Raw genomic sequence first — 12,167 nt, 5'->3', positions numbered from 1 at the left:
ATCACATCTATCATTCTCTTTCAGGTTTCACCCTCAAACAAGGCTGTCTTGGTTTATGGGTTGAAGCCCAATGATTACACCCCTTCACTTTGTACACACATGAATCAGTGAAGGTCAGTGACCCTCTTGTGCACTGCCAGTGGAGAAGGAGACTTGCTGTGTTACTACACTGGAAGGCACTCAATGGACAGGGTGTTGACTATGACCTTGCAGATCATCATGCCGTGACTACAATCCACCTAGAATTAGAAAAGCCAGTGAGTGAGCCTCTTTTTCTTTATGTGAGCATGATGTGTGTATGTTGCATTCACTGAAGGGTACAAGTTGCATGTCTACAGTGTCCTTGGGAACCAGGAAATAACTCGAGAGTAGGCCCTGCTCTCTGCCCTCTAGCGGAACTACATAAATAAACGTTCTCTGTAGCAGTTCCTGAATCTCATGTGAGGGAACAGTGCTGTTCTCCAGTGAGGTCAACAACAACTCTCATGCTTTTTCAACTCCGATGAATACAGGCATGTTATGAATCCATTGCATTACATTGGAGCATTCATTCATTCATTCATTCATTCTCCAAACCGCTTATCGTCGCAAGGGTTGTGGGGTTTGCTGGAGCCTATCCCAGCGCTCATTGGGCGGAAGGCAGGGGAAACACATACATTGGAGCAGCTGGAGATAAAACTCCATCAGAAGGCAGACAGATGTTGAACAGGAGCTAGACAAAAACTTGTGGATGACATTGTCAGACTTATACTTGACACTGCTGTCACTGGACATGCCCTTGCCTCCAGTCTATACCCCCTGTCCTCTGCAACACCTGCATAACTGACTGACTAATCAGGTAGAAACGGCAAAGTTGACAGAAAACAAGTCCCGCAGGCAGGCTCAGAGGTGCTGTTCAAGAGGGCAACGAAGTTTAGCTGAAGATTTTTGATGAGGTGGCACCTCATTCTCCTCCACTGGCCTGGAAGGTAGCGGGGCTGGGCTCTTTTCACACCTGCCTTGTTTAGCCTGACTCAATCAAACTGTGGTTCGTTTACCTCCTTGGTGCAGTTCATTTGGGCAGGTGTGAAACCAACAATCACAGTCTGGTACAGACCAAAACAACCAGGCTGAGACCCACACACACACACACACACACACACACAGAAAGAGAGAGAGACAGACAGAAAAGCTGCTAATCCAGATTATGCATCCTGATCTATGTCTGCTTCATTGATAGAACAAAGCATGCAGGACAGGACAATATGCAATAGAATAAAGACAGGAAAACCTCTCTGAAAAGGAAATGAAGTTGCTCTTCTTCTTAACAGTAATACTCCCAATACCTACAACATCCCTAGGGGTCCAGAAAAGTACATAATGGCACAGGCTGTTGGATTTATAATAAATAAACTGGGATTTATTATCAATAAATCAGGTTTTATCATAAATTAATTAGTACTGACAACAATTTCACATCACATGTTAACCAAGAAACATGGCTGTTCTTTATTATTATTATTATTATTATTATTATTATTATTATTATTATTTATTTTTTTTTTTTTATTATTTGGAAACTCTGGCAAGAAAGATAGCTTTGTGTTTCCATGTGCTCCAGGCTGGGAGTTCCTGGACTTCATTTGTTAAAGAACCTAATTGTTAAGCTTTGCAAACAAAGCAGGGTGAAGTGCGAATAATAACATAATAAAGTTGTCTGAATAAAAGCAGCTCAGCAGGGTAAGAGGATGTCGCAGTAATGCATATTTCATAAGTCATTTGATCGTTTATATATTTAGAGATGGCAAAACCTTGGGCTACCTTTGAGTGTCCCCCTCAGAAATGGGAAATAAGTAAAGATGTAAAGATGTAAAGCCACCAGGAGGCAGGATATGGTTTGACAGCAACAATAACACAGTAATTATACTGAAGCTAAAACGCTATTAATAGCTGGTTAAGCTCTGTGGAGCACTGTAAGCTGACTAGCAGCACAAAGGGATGAAGGTCACGCACACGCACACACACACGCACACACACACACACACACAAGCGCACACACAATCTCTTAACAATGGACACATGCACACAAACATGCATGCATACACATAAAGAGAAACCTCTATGTATTTCTAGAAGTATGCAACGAGCATGAGCTTATTATTGTTAGAGGGGATGCACACCTAATCACACACACACACACACACACACACACACTCTAACGCACATGTACATACACATGCATACTCACGCAAGCACTCAAGTTGTCAAACTCACCAGAACGTCGCCGGGACCCCTCCATGGTGGTTCTCAAGTGCCAAGGGGGTGAGGTCCTGGGACTTTTGCCCAGTTGCAAAAGCTGAGAGTCACTCAAACAGAGCTGACACACTGAGACACATACACACACTGCACTCACTCACACACACCTTAACCTGCGCTGACTCACTTGGCAGAGTGGTGGCATCAACTACAAATCTCTGTTGGTTGGACAGAGTGTCTGTCTGTCTCCTCCTGTCTGACTTTCCCTCTCTCTCCCTCCTCTCCCTCTTCATTTTATTCCATTAAGCCCTGTGCTCTCATTAAGCACAGCTCAACACTCGGGCATATCAGGTAGAGTGACATTTAGCAGTATGCAGGAACACCATGCACACCAGCTCAGCCTTTCAGCCTTGGTTCCATCTAACAATGTCACAGCATTGCTGAGCTGTCTACCTGACTCCGGTGTCGGAGAAACACACACTTGCACACATTTGTATTGCTATGCTTGTGAGGACCGTCATTCAGTACATTCATTCTGAAGCCCCAAACCTCCACATGCCTAAACATAACCCCTCCTTAATGTAATCACTGATCCTAATTCTAATCTAAACCCCAATTTAAACCTAAATTCCATTAAAGTGAAAAAAGTACTTAAGTAGATTCATACAAATGTGCAATTTAAATGTATGCTTAATGCTTTTATTAAATACTTGAAAGTGTATTTTGACTACACTTAAAGTAAAATTGTAATATAGTGTATTCTTGTGTATATAGTGTATATTTTCATAAAGTATGTGAGACACAATTAGCAGAATAATTTAGTGTAAGCAGCCTCTTTTTTAATATGCCGCTTCCTTATAATACATTTCATGAGTATTCAGTTGCATTTAAAGTGTACTGGAAATTCTCAAGTAGTATGTATAAATATGCTAGAACTTTAAAATAAGCTATGTATTTGTAATCTATTAATTATTACATTCTATATACACTCAAAGTGTGCCTAAATTACATTTTAAATATTTTCTAGTTGTACTTTAAATTGAGTAGGGGCACAGTTGAGCATTAAGCATGTGCAGTCATATCTTAATTAGTACATTTGTACTATATCAAAGTATACTTAAAATAGTTCCATTTTGGTATGGTCAAAAGCACTGTGACAATTAAAGTTATTGGGTTTTGTGAAACTTTTGTACAATTTAAGTATAACAAGATTTTTTTTTTTTTTAAATTATCTGTGTCAACACATATTAAATATATTGCTTAATAACCAAACTAATATTTTGTGTACGTTGTAATCTCTCCTTATGAATACTTTTGGTCCCCATAAGTACAATCTATTGAGATTTAGACCCCCACTCCCCACAGAGATTCACTGATTCATTCAGTTACTGTCATTAGACCCTAAACGATAATGAGTATTTATAGCACCCACAAACACACACATTTATCTCCTCTTCTTAAGTTTTGAATAACCTCCCAGTCATCCCAAAATTGAAATAACATGGCTATGCAAGACACTGTAGAAGCTTCTGTTACAGCAAAATCAGCAGCCCTCCATGCAATTATGATGCCGACCACCAGATGTCGATGTTTATCAAAGACAGACAGAAGAGACTCCTGGTTCAGTTCCATCAATTATGCCTCAACAAGTACAATGTACTAGTAGTAGTGTTGGATATTACTGTGATGTTTAGGGTAATATTACATGTACGAGTGAGAAACCATGTGATTGCCATATGTGCACAAATGAAATTCTGTTGTTGTGAAGTGATGAAGTGATACAGGAAGTGATGAAACAGAAACTGAATAGCAGTGAGCAAGCGTCCAGAGAAAGCTAACCTCACCAACATTAGATCTTATACCTCTCATCCTTTCGGTATCCTTCGGTATAAAGCATCACATTTGGTAAGCATGGGTGTAGCTACTATGTGCAGTTTAAGGATAGATGACGATAGATGTTACATGGTTCCTTGGAGTTAAAACTGAAAATTTTCTGCCAGTTGCCTGCCCCTCCCATTGGAGGAATCAGTGTGGAGCAATAACACAGTGTTGTCTTGTGTTGCTGGGAGACACTGTAGCCAGTCAGAAATTCAGCCCTACTCTTATCTCTACTTCTGCCAGTTTTCCCATTTCTATTCTTCACTATGAAATAGTAAAACAAATGCATTAAAATAATTTTCTCTAGAACATATGGTTATCAATTAGACTATCAAACACTGTGGCAGAATCAGAAGTGACAGGCATGGAAGAACCGAGCAGTCAGACATCTATGGTGCAAGTTCAGGAAAGATTTTAAGATAAGTCGAAGGTCAGACAGTACAGAGAGACACTTAACATACACTGTGACCTAACCCTAATGCCCTGACTATAACCTGACTGTCAAACCAGCCTGGTGAGCCATTAGACACCTGACAGCCTGACAAAAGGAAACCAGGAAGTGCTGAAGCCATAAATATATTCTCTTAAGAAAGTCCATTTAAAACAGCACAGGGCAGGGTGACAGCTCGTCTCAAACAGACTAACCAACCTCACCCAGTCAAATGCAAAGGGAATGCTGCTTCCCTCATAAACATTCTACTCCATATTTTTCCAGCAAGGTCATTTGATGAGAGTATTCGATTAAAAAATGTCAAGGGAAGGGGACATTACACCAATCCCCTTTGGGAGTTTGTCCCATTGGCCACCTCACTTAATATCTGAATAGAGGATTGGTATCAAAATCTCTGACAGCTAGTTAATGAATGCAGCAAGTTAAGCAAATAGTTACTCCAGCAGTAGTTTGATATGCTGAAACTACTGTTTTCCTATGTAAACAATACAAATTATGCCTGAAATCTAGTTGAAATAGAGTCCCTCTGCCATTAAAAGTGTTTTTTTTTTTGTCAAAGGTTGCATTCATTTGTTAATCAATCCTCAAAACAAGCCTGGCAGCTTTAGACATATAGATTATTATCAAATTAAACAGCTTTAACAGCTATAGTGATTCTCACTTTTATAACTCTAAATGCAATTTCGCATTATCCTACAATACAATAATCCACAATAATCCTTCAATGCTTACAATTGTTTTATATACTGCTTAAGTGCTTGTGAGTACATCACACAGAACTACATGCCATTTTAGTGCCAATCCTGTGGTCACATACTGGGGAAGGTGACCAGCTGTCAAATTCACTAGAGGCTTTTAAGATGTGTTAATTCCAGGCCCATCCCAAATTTGAGGCAAATGTCCTCCACAGGAACGTCCCTTTGGCTGTCTCCTCATACTGTTATAAAAAGTGGACATGTTTAAATTCTATGTTAATTCTGCTTCAAACACTGAGAAGCATTAATTACTTCAGTGGTTCTCGACCTTTTTGGTGTCACGGCCCTGTAAAATTCCACCGCCGGAATTTTACGGCGCCGGGGCCGTTGTCGCGTGTCTCCACTGCCGGAACCACCCCCGAAGGACAGAGTTCAGGAACTTTTACAGGGCTAAACAAGTCCCTGCCTCGGAGTAGGTACTCAGAATGGCCCCGAAAAACTCCTGGGTGGGGCTTGGGGTTTACCTGGTGCTGATTGGATATACTCAAGGCGCGATGTGACGTCAACAGAAAGTGACAAAATAGCCGGCATTTTTAAAACTCAGCAGATGACGAAGAGTCGCATTTTTAAAAGGAGTCGTAAGAAGATCAGCAAGAAATGGAAGTTGTATTACAGTACCTATCAAGACACTTTTCACCTCTTAAAATCAAGTTTCAAACACGTCTATCCTCAGACCAACTTAATTCAAAACCAGATTTTTGTCTGCTTGAACATTTTCACAGCAACAAAGACAAAAGGTTTCCTGAAGGCCTAATGCCAAGACCTCCAGCTTTTAACTTTGCACATTGTCTTGCAGCAGCACAGAGACGGACAAGACAGTGAAACTTGACACTGATCATGACGTGCTGTTTTGGAAAATGCTGGGAGTGATATATAGTTGTTTTTACATAGTGTATATTGTCAAATCAGCAGTGGGTGTGTGTGTGTGTGTCTGTGTGTGTCTGTGTGTGCGTGTGTGTGTCCAACACTCATGTCTGCAGGTTCTGCAACTTGTGCCTTCACAGTGAAAGACAAAACCTCAGTGACATTGGGCTCCACTGTTTTACTACTTATCAGCATGGAGTCTTTCATCCTGCTGGTAGCACACAGTAATAGATTTCCTGATATGATAACAGCCTTTTTGTTAGCTTGCTCTGCTCTCGTTTTGGGACTGGCTTTAGAAATATTGAAGCTGGAACCACTGTAGTAACCAACCACAGCAACGCAATGTATTGATAAGCCTTTCTGATTCACATCTATCTTCTTCCAGGGTCATTTATTAGCCTGCTGCTGAACTTTTGCATATTGTGGTTATCAGGGTATCATTTTAATTTCCATGAGTTGCCATGCAAAATTATTATTTAGTTACTGTAATATTCCAGTTGAAGATGTGTTGAGCATAAAAGACACACCTTGAATGGAGGAATGGATTGCCTAAAACCAAATATTTGCTTGGTGAGGTCTTGCTGTATGATTGACTGGCTGTGAATGGCTGTACATATGATTTGACTCTTATTTGACACCATAATTTCAATACATTTGCAACTGAAACTGTTTTAGAACAAGTATATTGTTTCAGGATTTTATACATTGTTTTGAGGTAAAATAACCATTTGCTTCATGGTTGTTGCACCATAGAATCCCATTGCTGAAATTGAGCTGTCACAGCATATTTGTTATTTGTTGAAGAAAACAGCCTGCAATCCATCTGCACACTTGGCACTTTTGCAGCTACTCAGCAAAGGAACTCATTTCCAGTCACGTGACAGCAATTAGCAGAGAAAATAAAAATCTTCAGATTGATGAACAGATTCAGCAGAAGAATAAGAGGAGGAAGTAATTGTAGTAACAGTCATAAACATGTAGTACAAATCATTTCTATTTAGACTGAACACATTGGACTGTCAAGAACCCTATCCCACTGAGTGTAGGTGGACTAGAATTGTCTTTTTTTTGTATTTTATTGAATGTTTTTTGCAGTATTTTGAAGTATTTTTGTATAAATTGAATGGTGCCTAGAAATAGCCCCTATACTAAAAGGTTTCAACACATTTAATGCTGAAAAGTTGTGGGATAACAAGCAATGGAAATGCATTCATGGGATAAATATCAATAGAGCGGTGTCTGTCTGTAAAATGTCTTTCTGCTGGGAATTGCCAGATGTAATAAAACTCCTGCTGTGATTATATGGGCAATAGTTTGTTAAACATTGGTTAAAACATTCTTGAGTGCATTTTTTGTTTGTTTTCATATTAGGTAGAATGACTTACAGCCAAGGTTAAGTGACACAAAAGAGCAACAACATCTTGCACAACAGTAGTATATTCTTACTCTACTCTCTAGCATGCCTAAAATTTGCTTTACTGCTGCATCTGCACATAGAGCCCTGAAGTCACTCTTTGTTCATGCTCTTAATAGTTTGAAGAAGGATATTTACATGAACACTAAAGCAAGAAGAAGAAAAGTCCAATCTAAATGAAGTAAATAAATGAGTAAATGATAAATGGAAACACCTCTGCAGGCACTGGAGCCTGCAGTCTGTCCTGTGACATTCCTATAGGTTATAAACCTGTGACATCTCTGACAGAGAACAAACTAATATACCTCGCCACTGATATACAGCCTGTTAATAGTTGACTAGGAGGAGATGACAACAGAGAAGCTCCTGTTTTGTTGTTTTCCCCCCTTGCGCTTCTCACTGGGGTCACAGGGATAATGTGTTTGACCTATTTTTTTTTTTTAGTTGTGGTGGCTTCTAGACCGTGGCTCGATCGCTTGCAAAGTTGTTGCACTTGTTTGAGTTGCAGTGAATAAAAGTAAACAGCTAAAATATAGATGTAAATATTGGGTGGAAAAAAGGTTTAGACAACGTGACTGAAAGAGAGGTGATGGATGGATTGCAAGTCGGCATGGACGTTTTAGGAACTATGTGTATGAGAGCTGGTGGGGTGGGCAGAGAGAGAGAGAGAGAGAGAGAGAGAGAGAGAGAGAGAAGGAAGTTCTCAGGAAGTGCTGTTGTTTTTGTTTACTTCATCTTCCACATCAGAGATTAGACTGCTAAAGGGTCAAAAGGTTGCTCTTGCTGGCAAATATCAAATTTCACTGGCAAATATCACTCCAAGAAATATCTGTCTAATCAGTTAGGAATGTATTTTAAGAGATTTACATGTTTATACCTCAGGTCTTTGAGAAGTGAGCCCAGCATCTGTCAAAATCTGTCAAACTACCTGTGCCACCCATATCAAACACAAAGAGGCAAACTAACGTCCCATTTTTGGTTCACTATAATAACACCCATACAGTGCTATGTTAAAGCTATGGTAAAGCAAAGAGCCCCAACCATAAATTAGTGAAGACGTAGGTAAGACAACAGCACACACACTCCCTCCTCCGCTGCACACTTTTCAAGCTGCGCTGCAAGTTCCAGCTGGTTGGAACTACGTCACAGAGTAACGTGTGTGTGTGTGTGTGTGTGTGTGTGTGTGTGTGTGTGTGTGTGTGTGTCTATTAGCCTGCCATAACATGTATCTGTGTGTATCAGTGTGCTTCATCTGGCCAGGTCACCTTGACGTGAGCAACGTATCCACTTAAGTGTTAGATTCAGTGTTGGGCAAACTTGCTGCTGAAAGTTTTTCTTAAAAAGTAACTACATCAAAATGAAAATTTGTAGCTATCAAAAGAAAAATAGGTGAAGGGTTTGTTGAATGTTAAATGATAAAAAATTGCTGATGGCAATGATATACCTAAGAAAGAGAAAGCCTGGTCATTTTTGTCGCAGGTTATGCATCAGAGAGTTAAATTAATGCTCTGTAGGTGTGGGAAAATGTATATAACAAATTGTGCATGTGTATATATATATATATCAGTATTTGTGTGCATGTTATTTGCACTGACATTAGAGGTCTGACATGGGGCCTGCCTAAGTGTGTATACACATCTACAAGCCAAAGTAGATATTTTGAAACATACAATGCCTCGGGGACTTTTCCTACCTGAGTGACTCCCTTGCAGCGGCTCCTCATCCTCTTCCTCTCTGAAAACGCTTCCCAGACTGGCCGGCTTGTGCCTGTTTCTGTCGCCTTGCACATCCTTCACCGGCACCACTGTGAAGTTGGTGGGCATGCTGGATCCCCTTCACTTGCCCGGTAGAGAAGGTATGAAGAGGCGTTCAAGTGACTCACAGGCAGAGCAGAGGCTGGATGACACCGGCCGTTGAGCCTTTCACCCGCCCACCCTCCCCACGCAGGAAACAAGAGAAAAGTCAGCAGGGGCCTTAAAGAAAAGAATGGACTCCGGTGAGGGAGTGTGAGCCGCACGGTTGTCAAACCCGCTCACACACACTCACACTCCTGTCACAAGGAGGAATTCAGTTGAACTTCCACATGGCAGCCAGTTCCAAAGAGTGCTCTAAAGTTTCTGCTTCCTCTCTGGTGTCCTCTAAACACAGGTTGAAGTGGCTCCCTCTGCACATGAGGCAGACCAAAGTCCTCCAGAGTATCTCTTTAGCCACTCACTCCCTCTCCCTCCTTGTTCCTTTCACTCCCTTCTACCCCCCCCCAGCTGCTTTAAGACTCCTGCCCCATGTGACCCTCTATTTACCATATGAAAAGCATTGTAGTCCATATATGGTGCACTGTGCAGCTCCTCCTACTGCTCTAAGAGCGTCCCACCTCCCTCACTCACACCTTGTCTGTAACACCAAAAGGTAGGGAAGCAAAACACACTACAAACTTGCTCTGCCACCAAGCAGCACCAAACTTCCAAGCGTCATCACAACCTCGACTGAAAAGAAAACCGGATACCTCTAATTTTAGGAGCACAAGTGGACACAAACTCTCTTTTCTCCTGATCCCGTGGCTTTGGATTTCTGTCTGCCCTCCTGTCAGGCTAGAAGTTTCCTTCCGGTCTCTCTCAGGTAAATAAAAAGGGTGTTACCTTTCCTACATTGCATTATGGGTAATGGGGAGGTGTTTCTAGTCAGCATGGGGCGACATCATGCGTAATTATACCAGTAAACACACACACACACACACACACACACACACACACACACACACCCATCCCACCTCCCACTGGACTCCTCAAGGGGAAAGGTGGTTGAGAATACAATAGGTCCTAAAGGATGTGCAAGAGTGACCCACACACACACACACACACACACATATATAAACAGAGTTTGTGACCAAAGGAAACAGGCTTGAAAAGACTTGGACACACACAGTTGCTCTGAGTCCTGGCTGTAACAAAGCACACCCACAGAGGGAAATGATCAACCTTGGAAAGACAATGGATACAAATAAACATAAAAATTATGTTAAGTTTATGGAAGTATGATTTTGGTGAGACCCTTACCGCCTGAATAAACATAGATTTTCCTCACTATTTAAACATTTATTTTACAGTGTAGTGCATGGGTGTTTAAACATTAGCCGAAGAATAGAAAAAGCAGCACAAATGAATAAAAAGTGAGTAAATATAACTCTGTTACTATGCTTTTTTTTTTTTTTTTTTTTTTTTTTTTTTTGCATGTCGATGAATATTTAGTAGTCCAACCAGACCAAAGTGTTGTTTTTAATGATATGTTGTGTGTGAGTGCACATAGTGACTGAATGTATGTCAGGGGCCACATTATAAATGCATCCAGATATGTGTGTGTGTGTGTGTGTGTGTGTGTGTGTGTGTGTGTGTGTGTGTGTGTGTGTGTGTGTGTGTGTGTGTGTGTGTGCATGTCTGTGTCTGCGTGCAGAAGATGTGAAAGGTTTCAAGACATATTTGTGTGAGTGTGAGACTGGCTGAATTCTTCGTACTGAGGGACATTCAGTTCATTGGTTTTTCCTCCCGTATGTAGCATCATAGCTAGTTCCTCTGTTTTAAAGCACATTCGTCACTTTAAATTAATCATTTTCAATTTGTATTAATTTTTAAACATCTTCAGAGACTTAGAAATATGGGGGAAATATGCCAAAATACAGATGCTGGAAAGTCCAAGCCAACGTCAGCTGACAAGTGTTATGGAATTCAGAGGTGAGAACATTTAAAATGTTCCTCTGGAAGACTTTTTAGAAACCCACTTTCTGTTCAAAACTGCATTTTTTCACATCACTCCAGGAAATGGTTTTAATTAGATTTGAAATCTAATTCATTCTCTAAACACAGGGAGGGAGAGAACTGCACAGAACTAGTAGACAATAAGATAGATAAATAGATAGATAAATAACTTTATTGTCATTCAAGGACACCTGTTGTGTTCAGGTTTCCCTGTATTGGCACAAAGTAATTTAATTTGCAACTTCTCTTGCCCCTGACTTTCACCCTAAAACTCTTTACCCAAATTTAATTCAAAAAGGATTTAATAGTGATAAAGATTTGCAAAAGAAAAGAAAAGAGTACAAATCATCATCTGCTGGGAAAAGAAAAGAGAAAAAGCAGAAGTTATAAGGAGAGATAAAGTGTTAAGTCGTTTTTTAACACTTTTAACACTTTATGATCAAATGAAAACTCCACTTTGTTCTGATTTAAATGAGATGACACAAAACTGCCAGCTATTTACCGTTTTTGACGGGAAAATCTGTTACAGTGCAGAGATTTTTAAATTGAGTGAAGTTTGCACAGGGGTGTTTATATATATATATATATATATATATATATATATATATATATATTTATATACTGTTATATATCTTATATATCTTATATTCTATATTTACACTTATATTTACACTTCTTTTTCTGGTCTTTTTTTCGGGGGGGGTTTTTGGCTTATACCGGGACCTGAGTGCTAATTTCGTACCACTAGCATGTAAGTGTGAACTGGTATGACAATAAAGTTCCTTGAATCCTTGAATCCTTGAATCCTTGAATCCTTTTTA

The 12,167-nt window shown here is 40.1% G+C and overlaps 1 protein-coding gene across 5 annotated transcripts in view; it reads right to left on the bottom strand.

Moving 5' to 3' along the window:
• LOC115375244 (solute carrier family 12 member 7-like) overlaps positions 1-10,162 on the bottom strand; it is a 32,249-nt gene extending 22,087 nt beyond the window's left edge. For 2 of the 5 annotated variants that reach the window (XM_030074645.1, XM_030074648.1), the window contains exon 1: positions 9,291-10,162. In XM_030074645.1, the coding sequence (XP_029930505.1) occupies positions 9,291-9,420 (130 nt within the window). In that variant the 5' untranslated portion in view covers positions 9,421-10,162. Of the gene's footprint in view, positions 1-2,253; positions 2,617-9,290 lie in introns of those variants that run through there. The other 3 variants (XM_030074646.1, XM_030074649.1, XM_030074647.1) reach the window with 2 other exon arrangements.
• Positions 10,163-12,167: the final 2,005 nt, after the last annotated feature.

This window comes from Myripristis murdjan, chromosome 17, assembly GCF_902150065.1.
Source record: "Myripristis murdjan chromosome 17, fMyrMur1.1, whole genome shotgun sequence".
Lineage (NCBI taxonomy): Eukaryota > Metazoa > Chordata > Actinopteri > Holocentriformes > Holocentridae > Myripristis > Myripristis murdjan.
Note: the sequence above shows the minus strand (reverse complement) of the source record. Positions and strands in the feature narration are given on the sequence as shown.